At 38.0% G+C, this 16,078-nt stretch overlaps 1 protein-coding gene across 1 annotated transcript in view; it reads left to right on the top strand.

The window, feature by feature from the left end:
* Positions 1-15,287, top strand: part of NR3C2 (nuclear receptor subfamily 3 group C member 2) — a 273,186-nt gene extending 257,899 nt beyond the window's left edge. The window contains exons 7-9 of the mRNA XM_065405555.1: positions 403-533; positions 5,610-5,767; positions 15,130-15,287. Of these exons, the coding sequence (XP_065261627.1) occupies positions 403-533; positions 5,610-5,767; positions 15,130-15,285 (445 nt within the window). The 3' untranslated portion in view covers positions 15,286-15,287. The remainder of the gene's footprint in view (positions 1-402; positions 534-5,609; positions 5,768-15,129) is intronic.
* The last annotated feature ends 791 nt before the right edge of the window (positions 15,288-16,078 follow it).

Raw genomic sequence — 16,078 nt, 5'->3', positions numbered from 1 at the left:
ATGGAGCACATACAGTCTCTGTAGGCCATAAATCTGTTGCTAAACAAGAACAAGCTGCAAGCTTTATAATAATAAAATAATAATTAATGGAGATATCCCATCTCCTAGAACTGGAAGGGACCTTGAAAGGTCATCGAGTCCAGCCCCCTGCCTTCACTAGCAGGACCAAGTATTGATTTTGCCCCAGATCCCCAAGTGGCCCCCTCAAGGATTGAACTCACAACCCTGGGTTTAGCAGGCCAATGCTCAAACCACTGAGCTATCCCTCCCCCCAACTTTATTGAAGTTGGCTGTGTTTCACTGGAAGGTTGCACTTTGACTTCCCTAATGCATGGGTTGCCATTCTGGATTTTGTTATGCATTTGCATTCTCTCATGCTGCTGTTCTGTTTTTCCTTTGCAGGGAGAGGATGCGCCAGTCTGCAATGTTTGAACTGTGCCAGGGGATGCACCAGATCAGCCTGCAGTTTGTTCGCTTGCAGATTAGCTTTGAAGAATATACCATAATGAAAGTTTTGCTGCTGTTAAGCACAGGTAGGTTAGCTCCTATTGTTACCCGTCATACTTGCTAATTGTTAGATGGCATACTGATTTAGCACCTGTACTTCACAAAATGATACAAGGCATTTAACTACAAAAGTAACAAAAGAGGAAGCAAATTTTGTCCTGGAGGTTCATATGTTTGCAAGAGAAGGGGGGGGGGGTAGCTCAGAGGTTTGAGCACTGGCCTGCTAAACCCAGGGTTGTGAGTTCAATCCTTGAGGGGGCCATTTAGGGATCTGGGGAAAAAAATCTGTCAGGGATGATACTTGGTCCTGCTGTGAAGGCAGGGGACTGGACTCGATGACCTTTCAAGGTCCCTTCCAGTCCTATGATTCTATGATAAGGGGTGGAAAACAAGGAGCATCCCTGCTGCATAGCCTCAGAGCACAACTGCAGTTCCTGCTCCCCATTACAGCAGGGACTGCTCTTTCTGGTCAGGATGTCATATATCCTGCAGGGGGTGGAAAGGAAGCAAGGCCATAGCCCTATCCCTCTATGCATGAACCAACAGACCTGGCCAAGCACACCAAGGGAGCATGCTGCTTCTCATGAAAAGGAGTAGCAGAAAACCTGCTCCCCTGCATGCTGGGGAACTGGGAGGAATTCTGACTCGCTGAGTACACATTGTCCTCAACACAAGTGACTTAAAAGCATCATCAAGATCAAAACGTGCACGTCCTTGACAAAATGAGTCTAATGTTAGTATCAAGTAATTGAGTGTGTGGTATGCTATAGTATATTACACTGAAAGTATACTAAATTGTATTCCTTTTTTCTTAAACGGGCTAGAGTTTCAGAGACTTTTTATAATAAAGAATTGCATCACATGGCATGTCTACATGCCTCTGCCGTTCAGACAACAGGGGAGTGAACTGCAGTGCTGCGCTATAACTCCCCAGTGTGGACACTGCAGGCACCCTAAAAGGTCCCTAGTCAGTGTGAGTGTAGCCCTGTTTGAAGAGGACTACACTGGTGCAAACCTGGGACCCTTGAGTTCATGCCCGCAGTGTCCATGTGGGAAAGTTACAGAGTAGCACTGTGGTGGTGTGAACTGGAGTGTACACCACAGTCCAAACTGAGGCAGTGTAGACATGCCCTCAATGTTGTTGACAACAATGTTTAATAATTCATCTTTTTAAAATCTACTTCTTGTCTTATAACAGAAACATTTAAAGAACTATAACCCCATTACAAATGTCTATAAAACAAACATTAAAACAGCATGAACATTTTCTGTATTTCCTTCCCCATCAGTGCTGATTCCCATCTGTTTTGCAAACAGAAACTTTCTTCTGTGTAATCAGCCTCCTTTTTTTGTCTGATTCATTCAGTCGCATCAAAAAAGGATTGTTTATGTTATCATATCTTTCTTTGGTGCTTTGTGATATCAAGATACTGCACTGTGACTTCACTGAATTAATCAGGCAGGAATTTCCCCATCACAAGGGGAGTCCCCATGTGGCACAGAGCTGGTGGAGGGGGAATAAAGGGAGAAAATGAGGTATGGTCAGAGCACCACTGCACTTCAGCTCTTCCTAGTTTCTACTTGTGAGCTGTTGGCAGCTGAGAGCAAGCCTAGGGCTGCTCTGACCTGGGTCAGAGGCCACTTTGGGTTTGTCTACATTGCAGCTAGGAGTGAGCCTCCTGGCCTGGGCTTGAGCTCATGCACTAAAAATAGCAGTGTGGACATTGTGGCTTGGGCTAGAAATTGGGATCTCAAGCCCTCCCAGCCTCATAGGTGTGAGAGCCCAAGCTCCAGGCCAAGACACAATGTCCATGCTGCTACTTTTAGCATGCTAGTTTAAACCTGCTAGCATAAGTCTGTCTGCCTGGGGTGGGAGGCTCACTCCCAGCTGCAGTGTCAACATACCTTTCGGCTCTTAGCCAGCTCCATACTAGAACCCCTCCCAGGTCCAGTGCCAAGTGGAGCTCAGCAGCACCTGACAGTCTCTCTCCTCCCCTCAACAGGGACACAAGACAATTCTCTCCCTGGGAACAAGAGAGAGAGAACAAACCACAAGTGAGAGATATTAGTTATGCTGCTTAATGCACTGCTGGAACATGCTCAGATACTATCTATGATTGTGAGAGTGGTATAGGAACCAATGTACGATAGAACAGAGTAGAATAAAGAAGTGGATCTCCTGTTTTTGTAATTAGCAGTGAAGGGGGAGAAACTATAGAAAAGTAATAATAGTTTAATTGCATATAGCAATTAATGTGGTGGTAGTTGTTTCAGTAAGATAGATATTTATTATTCTATCTTTTTCTTAGACTATTAACAAATGGGTTTGAGGAGTTCATTGCAAGAACCTGTTGGGTAAAATAAATTACTTGGTTCATTCTGAAATGGACAATGATGTCCTTAGAAAATCTACACAATTTTTTTGGTCAGTTTTGGGATATTCTGATTATTTACATTGTGAAACTTTAATAGGGAGGAAGAAAGTAGGATAAAAAGAAAATGAAGATCGTGATAATGCATATAGAATATTTTCTGTGATCAGCAATAATTCCAGTTTCTAATAACTTCACCTTGATACTATATTGTGATAGAAAATACCATGCTTGTTTTTATTTTATTTTTTTTTAATTGAATCATGTCACGTGTAGCGTACTATTTGCTTTGAAACTTCTATGATGACCACATCAAGGAAGTTTCACTCCATTTATATGTGGAAGAAACCACACATTAGATCTCAATTGTTTTCTTACTTTTCCCCAGCCCATGAATCTTGGATGATTGCCAGTACCCCTTCTGCATTTAATAAGTAAAATCAGAAACACTCGGCAGACCTCCAAAATTTGGTGTTTTGCTTGACTTCCTTTTTTTTGTGATCTTATTTCTTCTTTTTATAATCTGGCTGAAATGATGGTGTAATAATTTTCCAATATAACAGTAAAATAAAGAAATAATATTTGACAGAAATAGAAGTATGACTGTAATTCACATTTTTATAATGCCATTAGAAATACAGGAGTTATATTTTCCTACTTTTAATTGGATGGATTTGTAAATATTGAGGAAATAGTTAAGTCCTTGCATTTTATGCAAGTGCCATAGCATGTTGTAACTATTTTATTTTTTACTGAAGGAGATTTGTATCTCCATCAAAGAAAGGTGGTTGGTGTTTATTCATTCGGTATGGACTTTGCTCACAAATCTATTTAAAACAATGGTTGCTTTGTATTAGCTGTCTTTGAATGTTGTGTGCCTTCAAGTTTATTATTGCAGTAGAAAATGTGTAAAGAAATCTATTTACTATTGGTTTGCAGATTGACACATTACCTGTTAGCTTGTCTAAACCAGAGGTTCTCATACTAAACCAGAGGTTCTCATACTGTGCTCCCCAGGGGGCACTTGGTGGTCTTTGGTGGTCTTTCACAGGGTCCTTTCACAGGGTCTTTCACATGATTGTAGATCTCTTCTTTATTTCCCACTGCTAAATTGCTTTAATAGGCAGCTAAAAAACTATTAAATTCATTCCTAACTCTATTCCATGTAAGTAATTTTGGTAGTAGCCACATGGACATTCTGTGATCACAGTGGGAGAGAAGGTGAACCGTGGGATTAAGAGGGAGGGTGTCCACAGAACAGTCTCTGTTGAGATGCCATCCACACATTTAAAAAAACCTGTTCTAGGTAATCCTCTACCATAGTTAACTATTAGAAAATAAACTCACTTCTTGCACCTGAAGTACTTAATTTTCTTGTTGCAGACCTGAGTTAATACATCCAAGATTTTACATTTGTTTCGTGATTCAACAATATCTAAACAACTTAGTGAATACTGAAACATTATGACATTGTTGAGAGTTATTAGTAACCTTTTCAAGGGCAGGTCCAGGATTCAGTTTTGGTCTGATCCTACAAACATTTACCACTGGGTGTAGTATCTATTACAGTGAATAATCTGATTGAAGTTTCTAAATAAATAATGGTACGCTCGTTACCATGACTAGTTCCACTGAAGTCAGTCAAACTGCTCACAGAAATCAGTACTATAGTAGAACCTCAGAGTCACAAACTGACCGGTCAACCACACATCTCATCTGGAACCAGAAATATGCAATCAGACAGCAGCAGAGTCAAAAAAAGCAAAAAGCAAATACAGTGCTTAAATGTAAACTACAAAAAAAAAAAAAAGGAAAGTTCAAAAATATTTGACAGGGTAAGGAAACTGTTTCTGTGCTTGTTTCATTTAAATTAAGACGATTAAAAGCACTGTTTTCTTCTGCATAGTAAAGTTTCAAAGCTGTATTACGTCAAGTTCCGTTGTCAACTTTTGAAAGAACAACCATAAAGTTTTGTTCAGAGTTACCAATATTGCAGAGTTCTGAACAACTTCCATTCCCCAGGTGTTCATAACTCTGAGGTTCTACTGTATGTTCAGTAGAATTTCAGAAATGGGCCCTTCACTAGTACAGATGAGAATTTTAATGGGGTGTTAAGAAGAAAGCTTTCATTGAGACTGCAGACATAAATCTTTAAGCAGAATGTGAACTTAGAAAAAATACTCTTGCTCTGCATTAGCATGATGGCTCTCTTTAAGATGTCACACACATGCAATAGTGTCCTAACCTTCCGACATTGTTTGATTGCCTAAGAAATGTGTTATTTGGTGTAGCTTTACCACACCTGGCAGTTATAATTTGAGTACAGTACAATATCAAAGCAATTGCAAGTATGTGTTGTACATTGCCCCTCCCCCCAAGTATAGTATAGCAGACAAGTGATGGTATGTAGTGTCCTCAATTCTAGAGAAAGATTCCTGCTCCCTCTGCTATCATTTTGTGCTTAGGTCAAATGAAAAAAATCATTTCAGTGGGTGGCTAGTATGTGCTGTATTTTCAAGATGCTATCCTGCCCCACTTAACCCTTCTGCGTATACTAATCCACATACACAGATCTGGAAAGGACTCTTGTATCATTTGAAAATGTTTATGATGCTACCACACAACACAAAGACACTTCTATAACCCTTCAACCATTAACTTTATAATGTAGATAATATAAGAATATTCAATAAAATGAATATTAATACGAAGATGTCATTTTACTGGCAGTTCCCAAGGATGGCCTCAAAAGCCAAGCTGCATTTGAAGAAATGAGGGCAAATTACATCAAAGAACTAAGGAAGATGGTAACTAAATGTCCAAGTAACTCTGGACAAAGCTGGCAACGATTCTACCAATTGACTAAGCTTCTGGACTCCATGCACGATGTAAGTATAACCCATCAGGGAGCTTATAGCATATAAGGTGGTATCTTTAAGAAGGATTAAAGAAAAAATCTTTCCCTTAAGGTAAACTAGTAATTTTTCATTACACTAACCAGCAGGGAAACAATAGGCAATCCGTTTTTAAAGAGTCTGTTAGAAGTTTCTGGACAAATTTAGGGGAAAATTGCACATAAAATTAGAAAATAAAAATCTTTAAGGGCCAGGTTTTGATACTTTTATTCATGTGAATAGTACCTCACACCACGAATAGTCATGTTGAAGTCAACAGAACTATTAGTTGAGTCAGGTGTTACCCAATATGAGTAAAAGTACTGGACTCTGTCCCTATACCAGCAGATAAATGGTGTTAACAATTTTTTCAGAGAGCAAGATTAGTGAAATATGCGGTATGTTGTTAAAACTTAAGGAACACCCCTGAGTCAGTTCACAATGCAAGGTGTTGGATTAGAGTTTCACACTTTTTGTAATTTAAGAACTGGTTTGTTAATAAAATGTTTACTTCACTGTTGAACAAATATGTGACCTGTTACAACTGCTAATCTCATAACTCAATCTTTTTAAAACATTTGTTAATGGTTTAGAGTCAACTTGGGTACCTTGAAGTTTTGCTGAGCTTTCAAATCCAGCATTAATTGAATTTTAATTATTTCTATCCCTCCATTTTGTTTCAAAGGTATTTTGTGATGTAGAGGTTTACCTTGTAACCACCAGTTACCTATCAGTAAAACCTGTTTAAACTGTATAGCAAAAGAAAGCAAACACCCTCACTCTATCATGATGTGGCACAAAAATAATTTTGCTGTGAGCTGCATGTTGAATGTTGGGCCCTAATTGTAGAAGCTGCATATAAATGTCTCTCTTTTGTACTTGTCTTAGTTTTCATTTTTGTGGACGTACTGCAGTGCAGTTTAGGTCAAATCTGTAAGAGAGCCTGAGGTCTGTTTACAGAATGTACATATGGAATTATTTTTTAATTATTATTCTGTTCATTAAATCATTTACAATCTCAGTGGGAGGAAAAGGATATTATTAGTACTGCAGTAATAGCTCATTCTTTAGAGATCAGTTTTGTTCATTGTGCCAGTGAAGGATGTTTTACTGTTTGGTTTGAAGGAATGGGCTGGGTGATGAAAGAAAGTCATTTGCAAGTTGTTCACATATGAATCTCCACAGCAGTTCATACATTCCTCCCATACCCCTGTTTTTGTAATATTTTTCATACATTTCATTGAAAGTTACATAATTGTAACTTATAATGTTTTGATCAAATCACTTCAGAATGCTGTGGTATTCTACTTAATTTTTAGTAAGGATCAGAATTGATGATGCCATTTTTATTATATTACATTTTATTTTAGTATAAGCAAGTTAATAAGAGATTTTTAAAGAAGGTCCTGCTGTCAGTATTCTCTTTAAAACAGCCAGCTGTCTGCACAACACTGCTATTTTTTGTAACTTACCAGACAAGCACTTGTTTATTTTTCTCCTTACAGTTTACTTTTTACTTGAATTGGCTTAGATTGTTCCCAAGGATGTGTGTTAATCCAAAAGAAGACTAATCTCAATATCAAAATTGGCCAAATGATAAATTAATTTAGACAAAGCACATCAGAATAATTTTACAGTAATGTTGACAAGAGATGAGAATTGCTCTTTTCCCCTGTGGAGTGGAATTTCTCAGCTCTTATCATGGAAATGCAGATGCAATTCCCCCCCCAAAATCCTCAGTACAGGTCAATACTTTTCAACTGTCACCAGTATAATTTTAACTTTCATTCCATGTAATTTTAAAGGATCAGAATATACTTGGTCCTGTGACTGCTCTAACTACAGCTGAAATCCCATGTTTGTATCCCTGCTGCAGATACAGCATTGGCATTTGCAGCACAAGCCTGAAGGGACCTCTCTAGAATTCATGCTTATTCAGTCCTGCTGCTGCCTCCAGCTTTTTCATTAGAGCAAGGCAGCATGTCATCATTTGTGGAGTTTACTTTACCTGGGTGTAGTGCCACACAATCATATAGTTTCTTTATATCTTAAGACTTACTTTTATTAACCTCGTTCTTAAATATTCTTTTTTTAAGGACTATATAAAATAAGAAATTTGAATACTGAATGATACTGTATTTGGCTTAAATAATATGAATAGCATAATAACCAATGAGATGGTTTTACACTGCTCAGTGCTTTCAGCCTTTCATCCACGTGGTGAGCATATGTGCAGACAAAAAAGTGCCGAGATGAGGAAAAAAGAAATTTTCAGGAAGAGCAGGTAGGCAGTAAAGTATTTGAAAATATCAGCAACTTTAAGCAATGACTCATAAAACCTCCAAGCACAGAAAACAAAACTGAAGAACAAAAGAACAAAGTCATTCCTGAACGGCTCAGGTGAAGATATATGCATCAGACAGCTGAAATACATTAAAACAATCAGACACAGTTTTATCAGTGTTGTGGAGACCAACATAGTTAATCCTCATTTCCCTTTTTCAGGGATTTCTTTTTAACAATTCTGACTGTCATAAGCAAATTTCTAATGATTTCATTAAACAGCATTGTTTGTTCAGAACCATGATGCAGTGAGGCTAGTTGATTCCATTTCCTAACCAAATTGGTAAGCATTTCAGTCTCATACCCAGGAATGACCAAGGGTATTTGAGAGAGAGAGAGAGAGAGAGAGAGCCACTTCTTGTTTTTAGGTGAACCACTCTGTGTGATCAGACAACTAGCATGCAGGAACATAAGAAACAGATGCATTACACATGCTATCAAAATTTTCATTTGGATTTTCAACATCTCCTGGAGCAAGTTTGCTTTGAGGGCAAGGGCTGTATCTTGACAATCTTTAATGTATGTTTCAGCAGTTCTCAAAACAAAAGTTGAGTTCAGTTTCAGTCTGACTGATATTTAAACAGACTTTCAGTTCTAAGCACTTTTGTTTCGATGCAGTGTCATTAAACCCTAACATGAACCTACCCTTTGGCATAGCGTGATGAGTATTGCACTGTTGTTTGCTTGTTGATATTTTCAGCCTGATAAAAATAAACTCTTTAAGGACCATGCTGCTGAATCATTAATATTTATGGTTCCTGAAGGGAATACTGTACAGCTGAAGTGGATCTTCCCATATGCTCAGGCTGTGAGAACAAAGATTTTACTTCTCTGAAAAAAGCTGATAGTGGTGGTACAATACAGTGTGTCATGAATTCACAGGAGGAGAATTACTTTCCATGAAAACACGGAGGCTTTGTGTTTGTCCATGATATTGTAACTAATCCTAGGGAGAAATTACTCACTCTGTGCTGTTACCCAAACACTGCCTTAAATTATTTGAATTTGTTAATTTTGTAGTTAAGTTGATTATGAAATCATGGTTTCCATAGATGTAGTTAATCATGATGATACTGTAGGTAAACTTTGAGAGGAGTCAAGGAGTGACTGTAAAATTTCATGCCATAGACAAGTATCAGAGGGGTAGCCGTGTTAGTCTGAATCTGTAAAAAGCAACAGAGGGTCCTGTGGCACCTTTAAGACTAACAGAAGTATTGGAGCATAAGCTATCTGAAGAAGTGAGGTTCTTACCCACGAAAGCTTATGCTCCCAATACTTCTGTTAGGCTTAAAGGTGCCACAGGACCCTCTGATGCCATAGACAGAGATTGAGAGAGATTTCTAAGTGAAAGCACTGGCTCATCTTGCCAGTGTAGGGAAAGAGCTCAGCGTAGTAATGTGCACCTTTGCAGCCTGAAGCAGTTTTTGTTACTCCTGCATGTACAAGGTTGTGGTGAAAATCATAAGGCTGAAATCTGGATGACTATTCGCCATGAAAATGCCACACATGCTTGCGGTCCACTATAACGGTGTTGTCTTTGGTGATGGAATGATGTTCATTTCTCTGAATTCGAAGAGTAATATAGGTGAGAGTTTCGTAGAAAAAACAAATAATGACAAATTGAAGTTTAGTTAATAGGGGATTAATCTTCCGAATTTCACAGATCTTAAATATAGAGTGCAGATGCGAAGACTGGTTATTGAGACAGTAATTGTTGTTGCATAAAGATGCAGGAATCTTAATAAGCCTAGTTTAGTCTTAAAAATGTTTAAATGCAGTGTGTTTTTTGTGAAACACATTGCCTGTTCATGAATTAGGTAGAAATGACAATTATTCATTAATGATTGATGCGGTAAAGTGAGAATCTCTGTCCAGGTATATTATTAAATCACTCTTAAAAGCCAGCATAGTTAGTTCATTATGTGGATAGCAACTTTTCATGTCTTACTGTGGTTTAGGTGACATTGAAGTAAATATTATAAATTCTGTCTTTATAATAAAATGCACAATGTAGGCACCATCACCTGGGTTTTATTTTATTTATTTATTTAGGGGTGCTTATGGAGCGAGGTTTGTTGCATTCTATCAAAGTGAGCTAAACAACAACTTCATATAATTCGTAGGAGTGATCTATTGTTTTTTTTTCCTCTGGCAAGAGTGTGACTAATAAGAATTTTGAAGGAAGTAGAAATTATTTATTCTATATACTCACAGCTAAGCAAGCAAAACCTTATCATCCAAGTAACTCTTTAGTAATTTAATAGTTTTTTAACAATTAATGGTTGTAAAAATAAATAATTTCTGTCCAAGATCTCTCTATTTGTGAAATCAGTGGTGCCTTCATTCACACTGCTTAATTAGAATGTTGCCGTTCACATAGCTCTAGTAGAGGTGGTATCAGCAGTTCCATTATAAACTCCTGCTTTCACGGGAGGAAATGGGATAAAATGTAACAACAAATTCTCAGCACAGTGTGATGATATATAGCTGTTTGCATTCCCTTAGTTTAATTCAAACCTCACTAAATCTCAGTTGCTGTAATTTAAATGATGGTCTGTAAGAGGGGTAAGTTAAAGAAAGGGGCTAGTTTAACATAAGCCTTCCAGCTCTTTGGTGTGTGTGTTACTGCAAAAGAGACTCCCTTTTATACAGATTGGAGTGAATCCTAATGTAAGGGGATCTAAGTCAGCATGGGGGAGTTAAATGACTTGTCTAGCATTACACAGGAACTCTGTGGCAGAGGCAGGGATAGAATTAATTTAACCAGGGCAGCCTTAACTATGAGAATCTCCTTTCCTTTCTTTTCCTCTTACACACCTTCTCACTTCTGCAACAAATGGATCAGGGGTCCTACAGGCAACAGCCTCCTTTACTACACAACCCTACTTCGTCCCCAGAGCAGGTTTATCCTGTGCATTGAGTGAGGCTGGGGTCCTCTGAAAAGTTTGGTTTAGGTGAGTGTGTTACACAGGAACTCTGTGGCAGGGATGTGTGCTGTACTGGGCACAGACTCTTCTTTCCATTTCCCCTGAGTTTAACTCCTTCTGCTTAATCCCCTCAAACCTGTCCCTGCCCAGTCCTGTCCTGTCACTTCCCCACCCCAGGGTCCTTGTCAGAGTCCAGTTCTCCTTGCCTGCCTCCACTATTCAAGCTTCTCATCCCAATCCCAGTCTCCTTGCCCAGCCAGTTTTAGTATAAACCCCAGTCTCTCCCCCTCTCAGTCACCTAACTACAAAATTCAAAGTTGTGAGATGGAAAAACTATATTTTTAAATTACAGGTAAAGTATTGTTGAGATGTGTTTGTATCTATCTGTAAGTGTAAATGCCAGCATTATCACTAGAATGAATACACATTCACACTTTTGTACAGGATTCTTGCATTTTTAAGTATAGAGACTAGGGGTAACCAGAGCAGAGTCAAGCATTTTGTAGAATCATAGATGCTAGGGTTGGAAAAGTTCCTTAAAGTCACCCAGCACAACTCCCTGCCTTGAGCAGGATCAACTTCCATGGTATTCTCACTAAGATTGTTCATATCTGTATTGGTGGGACTGAACAACTTCACAAGACTGTTCGCCCTCATTTATTATTAAAGGTGCAACTATAGTTTTTGTCCCCAGATTAAATTATAAACACATACAAAATACCATGCTGTGTGGCAGTTAAGGTTCATCTGCAGAAATATACCTAGTACATTAAAAAGCAAGGAAATGAAAAATAAGTCAATCAGCTTATATCCTCACCTCCCCCCTCTGGATACACAAACTTGACAACTAGTAGTACAACCTCTATGCACGATAGATATCTCTAATAGGTATTCCAGTCTTCTATCACCCCTCCTGCAGATTCCACCCCAACCACCACTGAAACAATGACTCATCATTTATGCTCAGTTTCATGAAACTATACATGCTCAGATTTGAGTGAGAGGGTGGTGAAAGGCATCATCACTGCAGGGGCAGAGTTAAGGTTGTATCTTCTGATCTGTGTATGGTGGAGAAGTAGACAGGTATGATGTGTGGTCCTAGTTGCCTTCACTTTTTATTTCCTTTTTTTGTGTTTTCCTGTACACTATTTGTAGTTATACAACTTTCTTCCAACTTTTCAAAGTGTGTGTATTGAAAAGCAGTATATGTTTTCTTGAAATAGAGATAGGCACACAAAAGTAACATGAGGGATGTTTAATAGGTATTTGTGTGTGTGTATACATACATACACACATATATAAAATCAGGATGGTGTAACATGATCTCTGTTTAATGAACCCACAAAATTTTCAATTGTTAGCTCATTGCTCATCAGCTGTTTTTCACCATCTTTATGTAGCATACATAACACAAGCCCACTTCCCCGATTATCCGTTGCAAAGTTCTAGCTGGTATTAAAGTGATCCTTATTGACTTGTGTTGGTAAAGTTTGTCCTTTGTTTGCAGAATTACTTACATATCTGCAAGGACAATTATGAAAATATTGAAAACAGAATTAGAGAAAGTTCATACTTCTATATACAATAACATGTTGATACATTTCAAACCTCAGCCCTTTCATTAGATTTTCTTTGTTCAGCAATCTTCCAATTATCCCTTTATCTTTAAGCCCTTTCTTCTTTTCCATTGTGTCATTTCGCGTGGTGTGTTTCACATATACAATAGACTTTATTCACAAGGAGGAGGAGCCATGACCCAGGGGGAGGCTTGTAACACAGGTAGAAAATAAATAAATCCAACCCAGGAAAAAATCAGGGTAAAAAAAAAAAAATGATGCCCACTTACAAGCAAAAGCCTAGTAGCCTGAAAATGCACCTGGTGAGAAGCACTTCCCACATGATACATACAGTGTGGATTGTATTGAAAATCAGTATTTCAAGCGTCCTGCTGGTAGACATCATTTTGCTGAAAAGTGACTGAGTCAGCTAATAGCTACTCAAATTAGTTAGTTTACATCCAGCTTTCTGAAAAGAACTGTGAACATTACATACTTTGCTTAACTCATGGCACATTTTACTATTCTATTCAGATTCTTATCCTGTGTGGTATTTGAATGTTCTTCATTAACATAGGGAGGGGCCCTCCATGTGGAAGGGAAGATTCAGCTATCTCTGTGGCACTTCCCCTCCATCCCCAGACCCTCCAGCAACCTCTCCACACTGTCCATACAGGGAGAGGTGATGCCTAGTATTATTTCCCTCCCAGCCCCACAGAATTTAGCTGGAAAAGTAACACAGTTCCAAGTTGTATTATATTTTCTCTCTCTCACACACATACTCACTCCTCCACCCCACAAAGTGAATGAAAACAGTTCCAAGTTATATTATTCTCTCTCTCGCTCTCTCTCCTCCAAAGTGAGTGAAAATTCTGATTTAGTAATATTTTACACCCCCAGGCATAAATGATTAAACAAGAGAAAGTGAGATTCAGACCATTGATCTAATACCTGTCAAATGAGCAGTGCCCCAGTGTAAATAGGTAAAACCTGCTGAAGGAGTCAGGGCTCTGCAAATTACATGCACAACCTTAAGTCTTCCCACGTGTGTGTGTATGTATGCTGTAGAGTCTTTAATTACATGATCACGTACTCTCTCACATTATATAATATAATATACCTTTTTTTCTTACAAACTTGGAATATAAGTAAGTAGTGCAAGATGCTCAAAAATGATGTAGGGCTCTGCAGGATTATTCCCTCATGTTGTTTTACTTGGGTCTGCATGGCATAAGTAGTTATACACTGTATAACTGAAAATGTATATCTGAACATACATAAGATTTGCACAACATGTTATGGTATTTGAGAAAATTTCTGATCATGTAATTAAAGTCTATCATAATTCTACTCCCGTGTGTGCTTGCATTAAGTCGTGCATAACTTTTAGTCATGTAACTTTAAAGTTGCTCTAACAAACAGGTTTTTTAAAATGGAATATTCTGTAGCTTTTAGTCAATGGAGCAGCACATAAAGCAGTGAAGATAGGTGAATGTACAAAGCCAGATGTGCCTGGCCATGGGGAACAATGATTTAATGAACTGCAGTGGGAAAATGTGCTAACTCAGATCAAGATTCAGGTCTCTTGTTTGCTGGCAAACACAACGTGCCCAAATCTGTTCTGTGATTTTGTCCACACCATTAACAAGTGATGTCAGTTAGTCCAAGGCAGAAATCATAGATGACTTAACATACTGTAAGACTTTAGGAGATTGTTAGACAGTTGCTATTTTTGAAATGCCTTTCTTTTTCTGATATTACTATTATAACCTAGTATTTGTTTGTAATAAGAAGGGCATGCACAATTTAATAAATTGTGTCTTTAGCTTTCTAGTTGCCCCCCAGCCCATCTCTTCTATAGCAAAGAGAAATTGCAGTTTGTGATTTTCTATCATAGAATTACAAGAAGGGGCCCACAGCATTCACATATGCCGGTATAGACCAAAATGAAGAATCTAATCTGCAATGAAGAAAAATCTGTGTGAAAAAGGAAGTTTGAGACAGTTAGATTAGCATTGTCAGTGCTTTGAGATGTACTATACTTTTCCATCCCAGCCTAAATTGCTCTTCTTTTAAATGTTCAAGGGAGCCCTGTTATATTGGGATTTCAAAATGGCAGCCACAGAAAGTCACTCTTTGAGGGATCTATGCTAAGGTTATCCATGCTTGCCCTCCCTGGTCAGAGCTGGCTGAAGTATTGTGATCATTATGAAATACGAGTTGTAAAATGCAACTTTCACCTAGACAACCACGTGGAAAATTGTAATTGCAGTTTTATAGAAAATACACCTTTGCCCTTAATCAAATCTTCATGTATGTGAAATCAAAGAAAAGTGCAGCTACTCAGAACCTCTGCAAGTCAAACCTATGGTATCTTGGTTTCACTCCATTCCCCATTTGCTGATTTTCAGGGGGAAAAAAGATAATCACTAGAGCTGATGTTTCTTGGTAATATTCCAAAGTACTGTTATTGTCTATTTGTGGGCACAATTCATTTTCTAATAATCCTGTGTGCTTTTTTGCATTTCAGCTTGTTAGTGACTTGTTAGAATTCTGTTTCTACACCTTCCGAGAGTCTCAGGCACTGAAAGTGGAGTTTCCAGCCATGCTGGTGGAAATCATCAGTGACCAGTTACCAAAGGTGGAGTCTGGAAATGCCAAGCCCCTGTACTTTCACAGGAAGTGATGGAAAATGTCTTAATAGAAGAACTTTGCCTTAAGTTTCCTTGTGTTATTCCACACCCATGAAGGACCCAAGAAATCACATTTTAAACGTGCTATTTACACTTGTTCAGCAGCCTCTGACTAGTCTAAAATCATGTGAAGGGTTTGGAAAACATTTGATCTGGATTTGGCAAGACCTAGATGTGTGAAAATTACCCCTTTACTCCCAACACTTAGAAAATGTTCCTGTTCCTCTGGATGAAAAGCCATATCTAGTCAATAACTCTTTGATTTTGATATTTTAACAGATGGAAGTTTTAAATATGCCATGTAGTTTCTGGTATTGTTTGCTTGTTTTAAAAGGGTTCAAGGACTAATACAAACTTTTTAAAGCTTACCCCTTGGTTTGCACATAAAACGTAAAGTCAATATGGGGCATTAATATTCCTTTCTTGTAAAAAAAAATATATACAAAAAAACCCTGAAGTGTAAAGTAATAACAGAACATTTGGTGTGGAATACTCGTTATCCCCACCTGCGGCATTTGTTATCCATCATAGGTGATATACACTGTGTTAAGTGTCCATTTACTATTTAATTAAAAAGGATAAGATGTTAAAACAAATGCCTCAGTTTCAGTTTATAGTATCTATTGTGCTGGCTTTACAAATAATTTTTCGCAGTCTTTTGCTGTACTGTACATTGCTGTATGTATAAATTGTGAAGGACCTGAAATAAGGTGTAAGGAGCTTTTGTAAATGAGAAAAATCTTTAATGGTTAATAGGATGAATGGGAAAGTATTTTTGAAAGAATT

This window comes from Emys orbicularis, chromosome 5 (assembly GCF_028017835.1).
Source record: "Emys orbicularis isolate rEmyOrb1 chromosome 5, rEmyOrb1.hap1, whole genome shotgun sequence".
Classification (NCBI taxonomy): Eukaryota; Metazoa; Chordata; order Testudines; family Emydidae; genus Emys; species Emys orbicularis.
Note: the sequence above shows the minus strand (reverse complement) of the source record. Positions and strands in the feature narration are given on the sequence as shown.